Raw genomic sequence first — 18,964 nt, 5'->3', positions numbered from 1 at the left:
GCAACCAGGGGAGCAATGGGCATCGGCAGCTCACCCCAGGATTATCCCCAACCTGTCTCCCAGCCCCTCTTTCCTCTGACCTCCCAGGGGCCAAAGCAGCCCGGCCAGGCTCTCTTGTGGCTTCTTCTATGCTAGACCCGTCCTTGTTTCCCTTCCCCAGCTTTCATAAACGTTCCACCTAAGTGTGCGTTTGCTGCGGCAATAACTTCTTCCTTCCTTTGCTGCACTTTGTCTCTTGACTGAAATCTTTCCTTCAGGACAGGAAATGAGGTCTCATTGTCTCACCGGTAACATTATCCTGCTTCTAATAGATTAATTTAAAAAATTACACTTTAGTTCACCTTTCAATTTAATGCAAAAGGGTAGATATCCATGACTATATTTACCTATTTGGCAAGAATCAAATTATTATTATTTTTTAATTATCAGAGAATGAGTAATATTTAAAAAATATATTTTTATTGATTTCAGAGAGAGAGAGAGAGAGAGAGAGAGAGAGAGAGAGAGAGAGAAACACCAATGATGATAAAGAATCATTGATAGGCTGCCTCCTGTATGCCCCCTACTGAGGATTGAGCTGGCAACCCAGGCATGTGCCCTGACTGGGAATCAAACCATGACCTCCTGGTTCATAGGTTGATGCTCAACCCCTGAGCCACACCAGCTGGGCAAGAATCAAATTCTTAAATGTGATCGTGGCTCACCTGGGAACCAAAGGGAACTGAGCCCAAGTTGGCCGTGACCAAAATCACTCCAGCCCCTGGTCCTGAGAAGCCCTGGGGGCTCCTGGTGTTCATTCCACACAGGGAAGAACTTGCTCCACGAAGGCCTCACCACAGTCCATGTCATGCTTCACTCATCAGCTTCATGCCTGGCCGCCCTTCTGTGCCTGGTGCTGGGGCTCAGGAGAATCCACAGCAGCCACGCTTTGCTTCAGGCGAGTGTCCCGCACTGGGAGCGATGATGAGTGACACAGCCCGGGAGCGGGAGCATCCTCACCTCGTCTGTGGCTCGGACCACCCACTCAGGATCCGCTCACAGGTTCCAGGTCAGTACCGTCATCCCTCACCTAACGTCTCTGGCAGGTTCCAGGACTTCACTAACATAGACAAGAGGCAAGTTCGCACGGCATCTCATCAACACTGTAACGGAATGACACTGAATGAAACCTTATTCAAAACCTGCTGCCCGGCTGGTGTGGCTCAATGGTTGAGTGGTGACCTATGAACCAGGAGATCATGGTTTGATTCCTGGTCAGGGTATATGCCCTGATTGCAGGCTGGGTCCCCAGCAGGGGGTGTGCAGGAGGCTGATCTGTGATTCTCTCTCTCTTTTTTTTTAAAATATATTTTATTGATTTTTTACAGAGAGGAAGGGAGAGAGATAGAGAGCTAGAAACATCGATGAGAGAGAAACATCGATCAGCTGCCTCCTGCACATCCCCCACCGGGGACGTGCCCGCAACCCAGGTACATGCCCCTGACCGGAATCGAACCCGGGACCCTCCAGTCCGCAGGCCGACGCTCTATCCACTGAGCCAAACCAGCTTCGGCATGTGATTCTCTCTCATCATGGATGTTTCTCTCTCTCTCTCTCTCTTCATTCCTCTCTGAAATCAATGAAAAGAATTTTTTTTAAAAAGAACCTGTTGTAGTCAGTTTCCACTGGGCCAACTGGTTGATCTACCAAGTGGAGCAGTGCTTGAAATTGACTACAGCGAACTGTCATGTGACCAGTTCATTTAATTACAAACATTTTCATGGGAGGGTCAACTGCCTGATTCTAGCAATCACTGTCCCTGCCTAGTCCAGGGAAGGTGCTCAGTAAAAGGGTCCTGTCTGGGATGTCCTAGAAAACCCAAGTCAGATGGAAGTGGTTGGAAACATCCCCAGGCCCTGACTCACTGGGACCTTAAGGGAGCTGAGCCCAAGGAGGCTATGCTGAGCCTGGCTACGGAGGACATCGTGTGGTCACTGAAGATTGGGGTCTGCTGGGCGGGTGGTGGTGCCTCAGTTTACCCAACGTTGTCTGTGGGAAAGACAGCACGCACGCACCTGGCGGACATGAGCACCCTGGTGCTGGGGAGGTGGTTTCCCCGCCTCACCCTCGTGGGCCTGAGAATTTGGTGGGCTTTTGCACGTGTTCCAAGGTTGTCCACCCGCCTTTCTGGAAGTCCGCAGTAGCCCCAAACCTTGCATCCCTAGGACTTTGATACGGGAAGAGGATGGCTTGGCCTGCTCTGTGGTGCTCCTTGTGTGAATCACACCTGTCCCGTCACACGAGCACCTTGTGAGGGTGTGGTGGTATGTTACAAAGCTTCCACGGCCCGAGGCACCCTGGCCACCCTCCCCCGCCTGCTGGCCGCTACGCACAGTGTCAGTGGCCTGTCTTCCCTCTGATTCTGGTTGGGTTTGGTCGGGGAGGCGCTATGGAGAGACTGGGGGGCAAACATGAGAGTGAGGTTGGGTCCCTATTTTGCCTCTTCCTCCCGCTGGGCTGCAGGTGGCAGTGGGCAGTGGTGCGTTCCTTTAGCAAAGGCCCAGCTCCTGGCAGCCCTCTCTGCCCTTGTGCCTGGGGCAGAGGGTGGTGACAGCTCCGCTAGCCTGGGAGGCTTTCCAGCTCTTGCCCTTCATTAACCCTCTCCCATTGGTCAATTTGAGGCGTCACATGTTTCCCCCAGGGACCCTGAAGGACATAATTGGTCTGATCCAGCCCCCAAATAAGGGCAGCTCAGCCAATCAGAAGAGGGCTCCCACCCCGGGTATTGTCCCCATTGCTGAGGATGTGCAGGAGCAGAAAGCAAGTCCAATTCCAGGACACCAGCCCTTCACAGACCCGTTTGTGATCAAAGCAAGTCCATTTCGACCTCTGAGTCTTTGTTTTGAAACAGCGCTTGGCTGAGCACCTTCAATAACTAGAAAATGTTTCACAGAATTTTCATACAGAGAGATTCCAGGGTCCCAGAAACCTTCACCCTCATTTTCACCCACACTGCCAGCTGAATAGGGGTCCTGGGTCTGGGGCTGGTGTTCCTTTGGGAGCAGACTCCCAGGAGGCCCCTTGGTGTCTGGGGCCTGAGGGCAAACTCATTCACCGCAAGAAATGGGCATGAGAAGTCAGGTCTGGGAGCAAAGTGGGTCTGATCCTTGAAGCTGGGGGCCCAGGGACCCTCCCTCAGAACCAGGATGCTGGGGGCACCTCTGGTCCCCGGTGGGGTTCAAGGAGGAGCCCATGGGTTGGCCCTGGAGAGGAACCCCAGGCCAGAGGGAGAGATGCTGGAACTACCAGGGCCTCGGCTAGGCTGTCTGGGGCTGGAGCAAGCTGGGCCCAGGACCCAGACCTGCAGGCCTGTGACCCTGACAGAGCCAGTAACGAAGCTGGAGGGCTACTCAGCACCCAGTGAGAGCCCTTCACTGTCCCCTTGGTGACAGGCCTCATTCAGGATAAGAGGGAGCAGGGACCTGACCACCTGAGCTCTGCTATTTGCTGGCAGTAGGAGCCCGCCGGGCGCTGCCTTGCTCAGGAGGCTGGCAGGCAGCAGGCCACAAATGTGCCGAGAGGCTCCCCAGACGTCCCCACAGGATCCCTGCCCCCGGCCCCACTCCCTGCATCCCACCCCACATGGCCTCCTGCTGGGGACTTCCATTCTGAGGAAGAGCCTTTGGATGCAAACCACCCCAAGAAATAGAAATCCTGGCCAGAGAGCACCCCTCCTGCTCACCCCTGAGAAGGCTTTGCTGACCTCCCCGGAGCCCCTGTGCAGGTAGAGGACCCCCTCTCCTGTCCCCCGCACACGACTCCTTCCTCCAGTGCCTGAGTAGGTGCTGCCCTCCCAGGGGCGCAGCACAGAAAAACTGAGCGGGGTCCTCCTTTGTCCTCAGAAGCAGCCTTTGGGAAACAGGTGCCAACAAGCAGAGGCCGAGAAGTGGATGGGGGGGCAAGCCAGCAGCCACCTGAGCTGCCAGTGGGCCCTGGAGCTGGAGCTGCTGGCCGTGGTCACACAGCTGGGGGCCAGGCTGCCCACCCTCCCCAGCGGCTCCAGCGCCCGGGCCACTCTGTGTCACCCCTCGTTTGTGCACCTTCCTCTCCAGGGCCAGCCCATTGAGTTCTCAATGCTTCCCGGACCCTTGCTCCTTCCTCTGAGGTCTCAGACACCCCTGTGGGCCAGGGAGCTGCTTCTCCTTCTCTTTGGGCATCAGAGTCCCAGCCGGGGCCATGGGTTAGCTCAGAGTTGGTGTGGTGGCCGCGGAGACCAAAACCATGTCCCTCTGATGTCCCTGGTGCCCTGAGTCCAGCCCCCGCTGAGTGAACAAACAAGCAAAACTAAACGGGGTGCTCCCATGGGGGTCAGCTGGCTGCCTCTGGGGGTGCCGGGGAGCCGCTCAGTGCTCCTGGATGGGGCTGAAGGGCTGGGTCCACTTGGAGACGTCCAGGAAGACGGTGGAGGCGCAGTGGTAGAGCCAGAGGCGGGGCAGGGCGCCGTGGCGGATCCAGGCGTCCCTCCTAGGGTCGTAGGCCTCCATCTCCACATGGTAGTCACCATCCATGCCCTGCCAGCGGCCCCCCGTCAAGTACAGTGCATCACCCAGCGGCACCAGCGCGCCATTCTCGTGCAGGCTATGCAGGGACTGCACCTGTGGGTGGTCAGTGGTCAGTGTCCAGTGGGTGGCCAGAGTGTGGTGACCAGGGGATGTGCAGAGAGGATGTCAGCACCCCGCCCAACGTCCCGCCCAGGACATCAGCACACCTGGGACCTGGGATGTCACTCTGGCTCCCTGTGACGCTCTTTCCCCTCCAGCTCCTTCTGTGGGGAGTCCCCACTACCCGCCTCCCTCCGGCTCCCAGCCCAGGGTGATGTTTCCAGCCCCCTAGTGCTCCCCGGGGCCCAAATCTGCTAATTTCTGGAAGCTGGGGTGAGGGGGCGGGGAGTCCTGAGCCTGGAGCTGCCTCCAGGGTGAGGTCTGGGCTGAGACTCTGATTCTCAGCTGCTCTCTTGAAGGGGACAGATGTGGCCTCAGCCTCAGACACATGTGTGGGGCCACGTGCTCCATGGGCCCTTCACTTGGCCCCTGCACACCTGGCCTTGGCCCATGGCTTCAGGAGTGTCCTGGGTAGGGGTGTGGGTCAGGGCCAGCAGGCGCCTAAGATCCAAGAGAGATGTGGGCGCTCCTGGAAGAGCCCGGATGGCAGTAAGGAGAGGTTTGTCTGTGGCCTGCCCCTGAAGGCAGTGATGGGTGGTTATTCTCTCCCCCCGCCCCCCCCCCCCCGCCCCGCTACCCACCTCGGGCCTGGAGAGGGCAAGTGCCACTACATGGCCGGGGCCCTGCCCAGAGCAGTGGCGTGAGCCGAGGCCCAGTTGAGCGGACCCGGGAAGAAAGCCCTGCCTGGCAGCGTGTGCCCTGCACCTGCTGTGCCACTGTAATGGGGCCTCTGGTCAGCTGAGCACTGACGCCAGGGGACAGCTGTGGGCAGTGGGATCGCGGAGGCCCTGTGTGGCCAGGCCTGGGGCGGCTGCAGGAAGCAGAGCCACCTCCTGGGGCTCCAGGGACTGGGGATCTCAGGGCAGGTGGAGGGCCCAGCACTGACTAGTGCTGAGGCCACGGCGGGCTCCGGGCACTGCCCTCCTTCTCCAGAAGAAACAGGAGAAGGGTCAGGGCTCTGGTGCCCCCAAGGGTGAGTCTCCAGATGCCCATTTCCCACTCCCTGCCCTGGGCCAGTGGCAGAAGAGAAGGGGGTGCTAAGAAGCTGGCTGCTCCCACCCACCCACCGCTCAGGAATCTGCACCCTGGCTTGACTACCTCTGTGGACGGAGACTCCCCCCCTCTTGGGCCTGGCCCTCAGTGTGGCAGAAGCACTTCTGGCTGAGCCTGGTTTTGCGCCCAACAAGGAGGACAGGCCGCCCCATGCTGGGGTCAGAGCACTCAGAGTGACCAGTACTCCTCCCCACCCCCTGTCCTTGGCTCTCCCATCTCACGGTCTCAGCCCAGGCGCTGGGTCTCATCTCCCCTTCACTGTCCTCCCCTGTGGGGACACCCCCAGGTCCCGCTGTCCACAGGCCTGCTCTCTGTGGTGTCCGGGTTCTGGGGGGTGGGGGTCACACTGGGAGGCAAGGCTGAGGCCCACCTTCTGCCACAGGTTGGCCCCGGGGTCGTACACGTAGACCTTCTTGGTGTTGTCACCGACCAGGTAGAGCGCCCCCTGCAGAGCCGCACAGCGAGGCGAAGACAGGTACTTGGGGAGGAAGGGCGAGGCGATCATACTCCAGGCTTCTGTGGGGACACAGGGTCTGAGGCTCCTCCAAGTCAGCACCCCCTCTGAGCTGGCGAGTGAGCCCGTGCATGGGAGGTGGGGTCCACAGACCCGAGCCCACTGCTCGCACCTCACTTTCTCTGGACAGGTGGAGGGGTGTGGGGGGCTTGCGGGAGGGGCTCAGGGGCAGGAGGCCCTCAGAGCCTCATCCTCAGGTCCTGAGCAGGGCCTTGGTCTGGCGGCCACCCCACCCTCACCGGCACCCTGGGCCTCTCCTCCCTCTTTCCCCGTCTCCTTGGTCTGGGAGCCTGGGGTCCCACCTGACCCTGGGTCCAGCTGATCTCTTGTGGGACCCTCACACCCACCCTGCAGAATGGGTCCTAGAACATGTCCACTGTCCAGGGGACAGAACAGGGGGTGAGAGATTGGGCGGGAAGGGCCACTGAGCCAGAGACGGCCCAGCTGGAGCCAAACTCTGTCCCAAAGCGCAGAGACCGAGCTGCTGCCACTGGGCCTGGTGGGTCCAGGCCACTGCTCCGGCCCATGAGGCCAGTTCCAGGCAGATACAGCCACCAGACAGCTTCCCAGATCTGGGGCTGGGCGTCCCTGTCACTGCCCTGGCCACTCTGCCTCCAGCCCCCCTGGCCGCTAGTTGGGTGGGGCTGTTGCTCTGTGCAGGTGACCCCTCGTTTCCCCCCTGGGCCCCACGTGTTCGCTGGTTCCCCACCTGTGACGGGGTTGTAGCACTGCAGGGCCAGTGCGTTGTACTTGCAGGCGCTGGAGCCCACCAGGTAGAGCCGGCCCTGGCAGCTGGCCGCGGAGAAGTTACTGACGTACTTCAGGGCCGGGCTGACAGGTGTCCAGGTGTCTGTGTAGGGGTCGTAGCTCTCCACCTCCACTACGTCCAGGGTGGTGCCTGTGAGGGCGGGACAGGGCTGCAGGGGGCGGGGCCAAGGGCAGGTTCCCGGAAATGCAGGGCTTGGGCTTTGTAGAGAGGCAGGGACCGCCCTGCGTGCCCCAGGAGGGGAGGGGAGTGGGAAGCATGGCCTCATAGACAGATGCCTTTCCTCCATCTCAGAGGGAAGTGAGGTCCGAGAGGTGAGGGCACCTGCCCAAGGCCACATGACCAAGAAGTGGCATGGGAGGTGGGCACCCGTAGGCAGGAATTCCTACCTCCAGGATGGTAACGGGGCCTCGCAGTAAAGCCCAGCCACTCCCGACCCCTCAGAGCCCGGCACAGTGGAGAGGTGCTGGTGGGAGCCCCCAGGAGGCTGGCCCCCAGGCCTCTCATCGTGGGGGCTGTAGGTAGCCCCCACCCCAGCCCCGCAGAGCCTGGGGGTGGTGATGACTGGGCTCTGCACTGGGTGGCAGGGCCAGCCTGGGGACCCCGAGTTCCTGGGGCTCCGGACCTGTGCATGCCCTTTGCTCTTGGGCTGAGCATGACAGGCTCTGAGGGACGAGGGGCTGGCCAGCACAGGAGGAATTCGGAGTGGCCTCGGGGCCAGTGGGTCCCCTACAGAGGCCTTGGGAAACTTGCTCAACAAATGCATTTTGTTTTTCAATATTCATCCAACCACACGTGTCTCCGGGGTGACTCTGAGGGGGCTCTGGTAGGAAGGAGTTAAGGTGGGTGCCCATCCTCGGGCTGGGCCTGGTGGGGCAAAGGTGACAGACAGCAAAGGGACCCATTGTGGATCCCCGTACTGGGGAGGGGACCCCGACCTGAGGTTCTGGGATGGGAGTAGCTCTCTCTGCTGGCAGCTGGAGGCCAGCCCTTCAAGGGTCTCCTTCTGGGGACTGACTCATCCTGTTTCCTGGGTCCCTGGAGTGCATCAGAGTCACCCGGCGCTGGCTACCGCAGGCCTGAGCCTCATTCCAGGATGTCCAGTGGCACAGCCCAGGGGGAATTCTGCTGCCCAGCCTGCCCGGAAGCCCTGGCGTGGGTCCTGTTTACCCCAGACGGTGAGCTCCTGAGGCAGGAGCGGGGCAGTGCCCTTGTCGTCCCTGGGGCCAGCATGGGGGCTCTCTGGTCCCAGGTGAGGGCATGGGGGTGGGGAGCCATTGTTGCAGGATTGAGAGGCCACCAGGCTGCAGAGAGGTGGGGAGGGGCTCAGAGGAGCAGGAGGCAGCCTGGGGCGATGGGACGGGCAGCCTTACCACCGATGACGTAGATCTCCCCGTTGAGCGCCGAGCTGGCGTGGTTTGTGCGGGCCTTCAGCATGGGCGCCACCGGCCTCCAGGCTGCCTCCTTCATGGGGAAGCACCAGGCCTGGGTGGTTGACCAGGTGTCTGTCTTGGTGCCCCGAGAGCCACCTGCCAGGAGAGGTTCTGTCCCTTAGGTGCCCGTCAGCCTGGGGTCTCTGAGCCCGTGGAAACTGGGCATCCAGGGTCCTGCTCCCTTCTCCCCAGGCCAGGCCTCCGTGCTGCCAGACCCCGGGCTGGGTGGGACCATGGCGGCACAGCTAGCTGGGTGGCTCGGGCAGGTCCCTCCTGCTCCACAAACGGGCGCAAGATCAGTGGTTCAACCCCCCACCCTGGAAGCTCTGCGATATGAGAGGCAGTGACCCCTTCCCATCACACGGTGCCGTCTTGGGAGGACCCGGCTGCGGAGCATGGCAAGGCCACCTGGGGTGCGCGTCAGGCAGGGACTGTTCCCTGCACCCACGTGTGGCCCTAAAATGCCCTTGTTTTCACCCCATGAAAAGCTCTGGAAGAGTCTTGACTAAACCGTGGGATCCCACCAAGCGAAGGGGGGCCCCGTCTGCCCACCTGTGACGTAGACGCTGTTGTTCAGCGCAGCCAGGGAGAAGCCCCACTTGTGGAAGTCGGGGAAGTCTGGGAGCGGCGTCCACCTCTCTGGCAGGAGGAGAGGCAGGGTCAGCATGCCTCCGCCCCTCACACCTCCTCTGCTCCCTGGCGCAGAGTCATCCCCTCACCAGCAAAACGGTAAGGGGGTCTCCGCTGCCGCAGAAGTGGGGGCCACCCCAGGGGGTGGGGTCCGAGGCGGCCCTGGTGCTCCATGTGCATTGCCAGGCCCGGCTCCTGGTGGCCCCTGGAGCCTGGCACCCAGACAGTCACAGCACGGCCCCAGGGTGAGCCGAGAGGCGGCCAGGCTCCAGACGCTGCTCTCACACGACCCTGCAGTTGACCCCACTGACCCCAAATGGACCTTTTGGTCTGGTCCCACCTCAGTCAGAGGGGTGATGGGTTAAAGGGCCTGTTCTCTAGTCGCTAGTGGGTTATAACAGAAACATCATTCATTCCCGAATTCCTCACGCATTTGCCTTGAGCCCCTCCTGTGCTCACGTGAGCCGGGGCACGCAGGGGACCAGACGTGGGCCTGCATTGGGCAGAGTGGCCCACACCCAGCTCTCATGCACCAGCTGTGTGGCCTGGGGAAGCCTGGCCTCAGTTTCTTCATCTGTGGAATGGGGATAATTCCCGGCTCCCAGGGATGGGGGGACAACATGAGATGCCGTGTGTCTGTCACACAGCCACTGCTCAGCCAAAGGTAGCTTTTAGGACAGAGGAAGGCACCTGAGTCAGACCTGCCTTCGTGGAGCTACATGAGGTCAGCTGAGGCAAGGATTGCTTTGAGAAGATAAAGATGAGACAATAAAGGTGGGAATATTTAAGACCTATAAGTGGACACATTTTGGGTTTTTAGAGAAGGCTGTGGGAGAGACAACCTTGGGGATGTCCCTTGGAAAAGTCTGTTTATTGTTGACAACAGTTTTCAGAACACGCAGAACTTCGGGCCTTGCTGGGCAGGGGCTGTGTGCCCTCCTGACTCATGTCTGTGCCACCCCATGGGGATTGCCCAGGAGTCAGTCACCAGGCCTTTGCCTGCCAGCATCCCCCCTGCCACCCTCCCAGTGGGATCCGAGGGACAGCTGCTTCGGGGCTGAGCCAGCCGAGCTCATTTTCTGATGTCAGGCCCGAAATCCCCTCTCGTCAGCCCCTGACCTGGGACAGCCGGCCCCAAGCCCGCCAGCCACTGACGCCATGGGGGTGTCTGGGGACCTGCCCAGCAGCCCCGGGACACCAGCCAGCCTGCATCAGTGTTGCCCAAAGATCTGCCTGGGCCAATGTGCCCTCCCCACCCCCCCTCAGGAGAGGCACATCCAAAGGGCAGGGCTGGACCCTGTGCAAAGGAGCCCATTTCACAGATGAGGAAACCGAGACCCAGGGAGGTAAAGTGACCTGCTCAGAGGCTGCAATTAGAATCCCATTCGGGCAGATCCAGAACCTGAGTGCTCACCCCCCAGGCTGCCTGCACCCCACCCTGAGGCCACAGGGGCACTGAAGGCACAGGGCACCAAGAGGAAGCAGCTGCCAGGTCACCCATCTCATACCGTGTGGTCTGGGCAGCAGAACCCCTTATTGGGGTCCCATGGCCTAAAAGACAAAACCAAGGGCTTTGGCCGAAGGGAGAGGGACTTGCAGTGCCCCCCACTGTCAGCTTCCCCTCCCCCAGTCTCGCCCACAGCCGAGGCCCAGGCACGCCCAGCATGGGCCTGTTGTCTGTGAACCTCACAAGGGCTCCTATCGGTGGCAGGCGGAGCTCTGGACGCTGGAGTACTCACTGGCTTTGGTGTTGTAGAAAGCGAAGTTCTCGAGATGGGGGGCGGGCTCCTCGGCGCCCTCCTCAGCCTCCTCCAGGGCCCGGCCGCCCACCACCACCAGGACCTCCTCCAGCTGCTGGGGCAGGGCAGGCAGTGCCTGTGGGCCAGGAGGGTGCAGTCAGAGGGAAGGGTGGCGGCTGTCCCTGCGTTGGCAGGCCTTGGCGGTGTTTTCTGAGGCAGGTAAGTAGCCTTGACATTTGGGGACAGGGGTCCACAGGTGTGTTTCTGTGTTGGTGCACATGTGTGGGTGAGTAAGGTTCAGTGTGTAGGCCTCTGTGTGTGTGCCCATGTATGTGCGTGCTCATGTGTGTGCCCATGTGTGTTCCCGTGCACATGTGTGTGCATGTGCCCATGTGTGTGCATGTGCCCATGTGTGTGCATGTGCCCATGTGTGCATGTGCCCATGTGCATGCCCATGTATGTGCGTGTGCCCGTGCATGTGCCCATTGTGTGCATGTGCCCATGTGTGTGTGTGTGCCCATATGTGTGGTGACTGCATCAAAGCACAGAACAGCGAGAGGTAGGGCAGCTGCCCCTGTGACCTGAGCGTGAGAGCAGCTCTCCTTCCAGTGGCCACCACGCACCTGCCAGAGGTGTTCCTGCACCCACCTTTGGAACTGACCCCAGGCTGTCCCCAAGCCCCCAGATAAGCCTCCCCCTGCACCTGGAGCCCTGCTCTCCTGGGCCCCCATGTGCACACCCAACTCAGATAGCCCTGGCAGGTGAGAAATGCTGAAATGGCCCCACCCTAGTTGGTAAGTAGCCACTGTCCAGAGCTCCCAGGATCTAAGGGTTCCACTGGCTCTCTGGCCCCTCCTATGGCTGCCCGAACCTCCCTCCACCAGCAATTACAAGGCGACTACCTCACGGGACAGGGCCCCCAGCTGGCTCTACCCCGGGGCGGCCTTTGTGCCTGGCGGTACAGGGCCACCTCACACCTCATCCCTGGCCTGAGCACGGTTTTGTCTCCAGACTTGGTTGCTGAGACATCCTCTGGAGCAAGGCCTGAGCAAGCAGCAGGTGGACTTGTCGGCTCCCTGTCCCAGCCACACCCTGGCCTGTCACTTCATCAGGACCTGCCCTGCCTGCCAGCCCCACTGCCAGCAGGATAGGAAATTGCAGCCATGAAAGCTCGAGCAGCTTCCTAGGGGGCAGGTGGTAGCCGGCTGCCATGCCTGCCTGTGTTCCTGCTCCCCTTCTCCTTACATTTGACACCCATGGGCACAATCTGTACTTGGGGGTGCGTGGTACACTCTCCATCCCCATGCAGGTGGAGTGTGTGAGCTTCCCCTCCCTGCTCCCCCTTCCCCACTCACCCCATCATGGCCCTGGGACAGGGCTGCTTGACACGCCTCCGACTCCAGGATGAGTGGCTCTGTGGCCAGCAGCTGCTGCACGCAGGGCCTGGGCACGGCGTCCAGGCGCACCAAGCTGAGCAGCTCGGGCAGGTGGGCGGCCCGGGCCTGTGGGTCGTGGCGCACCCAGCGCAGCAGGGCCTCCAGCCGGCTTTGTTCTGGCTGCACCTGCAGCAGGTCGCTGGCCAGACAGGTGGCCAGCCGGTCTTGGGACAGCTGCAGGAACTCGTCCTCCTGTGCCACCGCCTCAAAGTTCTCCCGTAGGAAGGCCCAGGCCTTGGCCACCACGCCCAGCAGCCCCTGCTGCTCCCCGAACTCACAGATGCCCAGGCAGTTGGTGGCGTCCAGCTGCTGCTGCAGGTACCGGCCGCAGACCTTCTGCACGGCGGGGAAGTGGAGGCGCGCGGCCGTGCGTGTCAGGGCCTCCACGTTGGCCTGGGTGATGGTCAGCCGGCCCGTGTACACGAAGTCCACCAGCTGCCCCACCACGGCAGCCTCCACGTCCCACAGCTCCACGCGGGCCGCGAAGCTCTCGGCAAAGTCGCCTGCGAACATGGCGTGGAAGTAGGGGCTGCTGAGCGCCAGGAGGCCGCGGTGGCAAGGCAGCTCCCGGCCGCCCACCAGCAGCGTGACGTCGGCCAGTTTGGGCTGAGAGCGCAGCCGCTGCAGCCCGTCCAGCATGTCCTGGGCGTGCGAGGGCAGGTGGAAGTCCAGGTCGTCCACGTTCCGAACCATGACTGCGGAGCCAACGCGGCCAGCCCCCGGAAGAAGCTCCTGGGGCGAGAAGGAAGCGGGTGAGCTGGGGCGGGTGGTCTCATTCACACCAGCCCTTCCCACCCTCCACCTGGCGGCTTCCCCTGCTCCGGAACCGCATGGCTGGGGAGGGCGTTGGGGACATGGAGAGGCTTCCTGCCCCGCCCTCCCTGGTCACACGGAGCCTCGCCCGGCTACGATCCTGCTGGTGTCCTGGGGGAGCCATGGCTGTCTCTGGCCCCAGCTTCCTCATCTGCAGGTGGAGAGGCTGATGGTGGAGGGCTTGTGTGGTCAGTCCCTGCAGGAGCTCCCACTGACAGGCCCCCGTGCGCTTGGCCACATCCCAAGGGTGGCTCACGCCTTCGCCACACAGACCTGCCTGTGGGGTGCATGCTCTTAGCATCCCTTTTACAGATGAGGAAACTGAGACACAGAGTAGCACTTGTTTATGGTCACACCGCAGGAAGTGGGGGAGCCAGACTGGGGAACCCCTGCTGAACCCCCAGGTTCCCGCCGTCTCGGGTATAGATTGGTAAAGACAAAACCAGGTGAACTTCCTGGAGTGGGATGTCACAGCCCAGTGTTCGTCCGAGTCAGCAAATCCGCTTCTGGGCTTATTTAGTTATGCGCATGTTGATTTATGTTCTTCTGATATTTAACTCTAAGAAAGCCTCCCCAGAGAAGGAAACAGTTTGCATGGAGGCTTTCTTCCAGAGTTACCCACAGCTGCAAGGAGCTGCACCCCAGAGAAACAGTCTGTCCACCAGGGGGCGCCTTCCGCAGCCGTCGTCCCTGGGGACAAAGCCCCAGAAACAGAAGCTGGGAACTATGCAGGCCTGTGGGGTGGGGAGGCCTTGCTGAGCTGACGGTCCCTCCCCTCCCCGCTGGTGCCCCTCCCCATCCTACAGAGCAGGGACGGACCCAGGGAACCCACCTGGGGTCCTGAGCACCTTCTTGGGCTCATGCCGGGACAGGACGGGTCAGCGGGCCCTGCCTGATACCATCCCCTCCCTAACCCCCAGGGAGGCCCTCTGGCTGGTGATGGCAGCTCTGCCCTCTGAAGGGGGGTGAGCTGGAGATTAGTGGGCCAGCCGCTGTCCCCAGGCCTTGCATTCCTGTCATTGTTGGGTTCCTTTGGCCCACTGCTACCATGACGGGCCCCGGGGGCGGGAGTGCCCAACCAACATTCCTGTGGGGCCAGAGCATGGTCTGCTGACACCTGCCACCCGGCAGTAACAGCTCAGGGTGGGGCTTCTGGAGGGTCCCAGCGCCTCAACCGGTGCCTGTCCGGGCCAGGGGTGAGGTGGGCTGAGCAGGCAGGGCAGCAAAGGAAGGGCCTTAATCCAGCTCCAGCCGAATGCGGGGCGCTGTGGCCCTGGCTGCAGTTGGGGTGTGGTCCAGCCTCCCCCTTGCTGGGCACAGAGGAAAGTCTGAGTCCCCACCCCACCTGGAGGGCCGGGCTTGACCATGATCTGGAGTCTCTCAAAGTGTCCAGCACTGTGATTGCCAAGCCCACGGACGTTGCCACCGTAACCCACTATCTCCCAGTCCCCCTCCCCTCCTGCCCGCCCGCTCCAGAGCCCCCGGACCTACCTCTCAGTGGGCCCCTGCACCCCGTTGCGGAGGACTCGGCCGAGAATAGGACTGGCCAGCTGGCCGAGGGGCATGGAGGGCCTGCTGGGCTGAGTGGCCACGTGGGGCCGAAAGGGTATTTTTAGCCTCTGTCTGCATTGGAAGGGGCGGGGGGGGGGGGGCAGGCGGTGAGGGATGGGCCGGTGGGGGGAGGAGATCGGTGTGGTCTCCGCCTGGGCTGTCCACTCTGAAAGCCCAAAGGAGCCTCATCACGGCAGCAAGGCCGAGGCCTCTGGGACCAGGGGCCGGGACGGAGAGCAGGACGGGGGTGAGTCTGGGCTTCAGCCCTCCCTGTGGGCTGACTGAGGGCTGCGGCTCCCTCCTCCTTCCTTGTCTGGGAGATGGACAGTGAGCCTGTGCTGGGGACCCAGGGGGGCACCCAGAGGCCCCAGCTCGGCTGACGGCACTCGCTCCTCCACGGTTCCTGACAGGCACCTACGTGCCTCTTGCTCTCTGCCAAGCGGGACGGAGGGCTGGTCACAAGAAAGGCAGTTGGTCAGCAAAGGCTTCCACACGGGAGTCCCTGGTGGCAGCGGGGCCGTCTCGGTGGCGAGGGTGGGGAGGGATTCCCCAGTGCCCCTCCAGGCTTGTGGCGGGGACGCGGGATCCTGAGACCTTGACCCCATTGTATCATGGCCTTGGCCTCGGGGCTGCCGTGGTGTCTTTACTAGTGTGAGAGCCGAAGAGGGCCGAGAAATGGGTCATCTCAAATCCAGCAGCAGGGCCTCGCGGCAGTGCTGGTACACACGGTCACGGTCACGGGGGGTCACGGGGGCCTCGCATCGAGGCCGCCTGCGTTCTGGCTGGGACACCGAGAGGGGTCTCCGAAATTTCTCAGAGCAAAGCTTCTGAGCCGAGGGCCTGCAGGGACCTGTCAGCCCCCCCTTCCTTCCCAAAGGCCTCACTAACACAACCGTTTCTGGGTGTGAGGGGCCACGCCAGGTTGGGCCAAGTCTGACAGAGGCCTCCCAATGTCCACTAGGGACTGGCCGATGCTCTTTTTAAAAAAATATGTTTTTATTGATTTGAGAGAGAGAGGAAGGGAGAGGGATAGAAACATCGATTGGCTGTCTCCCACACTGGGGATCAAGCCCGCAACCCGGGCGTGTGCCCTGACCAGGAATTGAACCAGCGACCTCTTGGTTTATGGGTCAACACTCAACCACTGAGCCACGCCAGGCGGGCTGGCTGATGCTCTTATAGTGCCGAGGGGCCTATGGCCCGCAGGGGGACAGCCCTCACTCCTGGCAATGTTAGGTAATTTCTCCAGGGGAGCGTGGGTCTCCTGCCCCACCGGCACGGCTGCTGGCCCTGCTGCCTGCTGAGGAGATGGTTGTGAGCTCTCAGGGTGCGTGCCGTCCAGTGGGAGGCACAGCTGCTCCACAACGACTGCAATGAGTGATTAGCTAACACATGTTCCCTGGGCGCGTCTACACTCGCTCACTCACAGGTTTCCTGGATCTATGCTGCCCTCCTCAGCCCAGCACGGCCCAGCGCAGACTACCCAAACTCAGCCCAGCGCAGCCCAGCCATAGCCCTGGACAGTTTCAGGACTCCCCCCAGCCTTGGGCATTAGCATGGAAGGGGATGGTGGTGGAGCGGAAACAGAGAACTCAGTGTGTGCCGGCACCACCCCTCACCTCCCTGTTTGCAGGCAGAACACCAGGGCTAACGCTGGAGGAAGTGAGGACAGGGTTCTGATGAGAGGTTGCTGTCACCAGAGCCGCCCAGCTTGGGCACTAAATGGAGACCTTCCCGGGACATGGAGGCCCAGCCCCTTGAATGACAGGTCAGTTTGGGAAACTCGATACCAGGGCTCAAACCAGATCCTCATCAACAGATCACCACTCGGTGGTGCCCATTTTTAAAAATACGTTGCTGGTTTCTTTTCATGACAAAAACCACACATGCTTATTGTGGAGAATTTGGAAAACACAGAAAAATATAAAGCAGAAAATGCAGCCAGTCAGACAACCCCGTTAACACAGTGGCCCCTGCCCTTTCCGCCTTCCTCTGTCATTAGAGTGGCTGCGGGCAGGTGCCTGAGCCCGGCGTGGTCACTAACGTCGCAAGCACTGCTGATGGGAGCGGTCTTTGGAAAGCCTGATTTTAACTCTCATCCTCATAGGGACCCACCACACCTTAGGAAGCTGGAGGCGCTGTCCAGTCACCTCACTGAACAGATTCGATTGGGTGCATAGTGCCACCTCTGATTACTTCCTGGGGGAGATTCGGAGAGCGAGACCACCAAGTTAAGTGTGCTCACCTTGCAGCCCAGGGTCGCCCCGTGTGGGCGAGTGACGCACTGTCTCGCGGGAGGTATCACTGTCCCTGTGCTTGTCTGGCGCCTGCATGCCGTGAGCCTCTCCTGGCGCAACCAGGCCCTCCCACCCCCTCTGCCGGCGTCTTACGGCCTTATTTGCTCAGGGTATCTTATTCCGTCTGGGATTTATTTGGGGCACGGGGCCATAGGTCATCCCCCCCAATTAGCTGACAACGTCCTCGGGACTATTATGGACACTCCCTTCTTTCCCGAGGACGTGCTGCAGCATGTGTATCTCAGGGCAGAGCCTTCTGGGGGAGGTGTCTCACCTTCCTCTGGTCTGTGGATCCGAGGGACTGTTTTCTGGGGTCAGAACCAGCTGGTTGGACGGACGATTGCTCCATAATTACGATCTCTTCCCATCTGAAATTTCCTTGTCGGTTGTATGTGTTTGTTGCTGTGGCATAACAAATGACCCCACAGCCTAGTGTCTTAAAACAACAAACATTAATGATCTCTCACAGTTTGTGGGTGGTTCTCCTTCAGGATCTCTTTGCTGGCACCAAGCAGGCACCGAAGGCTGGACGGGGCCGGTGGCCTCCGTTCCTCACACACGGGCCTCTGCACAGGGCTGCTCCCAGAACGGCAGAGGTTTCCCCGGAGACGGGAGCAGCGAAGGTGGGAGTCTTGAGACCTACTTGATATCAAGACTGGGAAGGTCACTTCTGCCCTGACCAGGAATCGAACTGCTCATAAGTCTACGCTCAACTACCAAGCCAGGCTAGCCGGACCCTTGGTTGATTCTTCTGCGTGCCCTGACCAGGGACCAAATCTACCACCCTGGTGTATTAGGATGACGCTCTAACCACTGCACACCCGGCTAGGGCAGCTGGGGCCTTCTTGGGGAAAGGTGGGCTTGTGTTGAACCCGCGCATCGGTGCACAGGTGCCGGGTTCATCCGGCCACGAGGAGGGATATTCTCTCACTGCCTCTGGCAGTGGTTTTCTTCTATGCGCCCTGCACACGCTTACGGCCAGCGAGAGCACAGGGCTCCCTCTCTCCCGTGTGTTTCTAACTCACCGGGAAGCCCTGGGGTTCACCTTGTTCTGGGTCTGGTCACCTCACTGACGTCTGCCGTGTGGGCAGGGGCTCTGAGGTCTGCAGACGGGCCCTATCGGGCCAGTGTCTGCTGCAGGGGACCCTGCTCCCCACACAAGAGCTGCTAGTGGGCCGGGGCTCAGGCTGCTGAGCATCAGAGTCACCTGGAACGTTGTGAAAAGCACCAGCTCTCCCAGCACCAGCCGAGGCCGAGGGGCTCAGAACGGGCGGGGCTGCCCCAGAACAACACGTTCATATAAACCCCCAGGAAGCAGGGTGTCTACTGAGGCGCTTTCTCCCTCCTTCCAGGCCGCAAACCTGGGTGTGAGCCTCCACTTCACCCCTCTCCTGGCAGCCCACCCCGACCCCATGTCCTCCCAGAACCCAGGATGCTGTGAGGCACCCCCTGCTGGCCTTGGTCCAAACCCCTGCTGGGAAACTTCGGTCCAGAGGCGGAGGGACTTGCCCCAGGACACAGCGAGTGGGCAGGGATGTCCCAGTGAGGTGTCCTGGGCCCTGCCCAGTGCTCTCCTGAGCACCTGAGCCAGAAGACCACCTCTGCGGCCAGGCCTTGTCCACCACCCCCCACATCCTGGCCCCTCTGTTGCCCGGCCCTTAGAACAACGAGTTCCTGCAGGCAGCACAGGGATGGAGTCATCGAATGCCCACGTTTCCTGGGATCCCCCCCCCCCCGGGGCTCACGCAGCCCCAGGCAGCTCCCATCTGGTTCCATCAGACATGCTTTGGGGCCAAGAGCTGGGAAGCAGCGTGGAGGTGTTTGTGGGAGCCCAGGGTTGGCGCTCTGCTCATTGGAACCTGCTCCTTGAATAATGACCTCAGGTGGGCAAGTGTCACTGTGGTCTCAGGACAGAGCCCTCCCCCCCCCCCCCCACACACACAGGACCTCAGTCTGCCCTGACTGTGACCCTGGGAGGGCAGGTCAGTGCTGCACCCGTTTGCAGAGGAGGAAGCGGAGGCTCTGCGGGGTA

The 18,964-nt window shown here is 61.1% G+C and overlaps 1 protein-coding gene and 1 long non-coding RNA gene across 3 annotated transcripts; one reads left to right on the top strand and one right to left on the bottom strand.

The window, feature by feature from the left end:
• Positions 1 to 1,545: 1,545 nt before the first annotated feature.
• KLHL30 (kelch like family member 30) lies at positions 1,546 to 14,669 on the bottom strand. The gene is made up of 8 exons (XM_036320643.1): positions 14,576 to 14,669; positions 12,191 to 13,003; positions 10,836 to 10,971; positions 9,019 to 9,105; positions 8,407 to 8,562; positions 6,977 to 7,165; positions 6,124 to 6,269; positions 1,546 to 4,634 (listed from the first exon to the last, which is right to left on the bottom strand). The coding sequence occupies exons 2-8, from the start codon at positions 12,962 to 12,964 to the stop codon at positions 4,383 to 4,385; spliced, it is 1,740 nt and encodes a 579-aa protein (XP_036176536.1). The 5' UTR covers positions 12,965 to 13,003; positions 14,576 to 14,669; the 3' UTR covers positions 1,546 to 4,382.
• A 90-nt stretch (positions 14,670 to 14,759) lies between these two features.
• Positions 14,760 to 18,740, top strand: LOC118661944. Of its 2 annotated transcripts, none has more exons than XR_004969540.1 (3): positions 14,760 to 14,882; positions 16,269 to 16,403; positions 17,424 to 18,740. It is a non-coding gene; the product is annotated as an uncharacterized LOC118661944 (long non-coding RNA). The 2 variants fall into 2 exon arrangements; XR_004969539.1 differs by having other exon boundaries at positions 16,743 to 18,740.
• Positions 18,741 to 18,964: the final 224 nt, after the last annotated feature.

This window comes from Myotis myotis, unplaced genomic scaffold (assembly GCF_014108235.1).
Source record: "Myotis myotis isolate mMyoMyo1 unplaced genomic scaffold, mMyoMyo1.p scaffold_m19_p_8, whole genome shotgun sequence".
Classification (NCBI taxonomy): domain Eukaryota; kingdom Metazoa; phylum Chordata; class Mammalia; order Chiroptera; family Vespertilionidae; genus Myotis; species Myotis myotis.
The sequence above is the reverse complement of the archived record's forward strand: the minus strand, read 5'-3'. Positions and strand labels throughout refer to the sequence as shown.

Bases quoted from the DNA above. Each gene is read 5' to 3' on its own strand.
- KLHL30 (XM_036320643.1), bottom strand. From the start codon at position 12,964: ATGGTTCGGAACGTGGACGACCTGGACTTCCACCTGCCCTCGCACGCC. The intron at 10,972-12,190 runs GTGAGTGGGGAA...CCTGGCCCACAG, and splicing joins TGTCCCAGGGCCATGATGGG to GCACTGCCTGCCCTGCCCCA. The intron at 9,106-10,835 runs GTGAGTACTCCA...TCCTCCTGCCAG, and splicing joins TTTCTACAACACCAAAGCCA to AGAGGTGGACGCCGCTCCCA.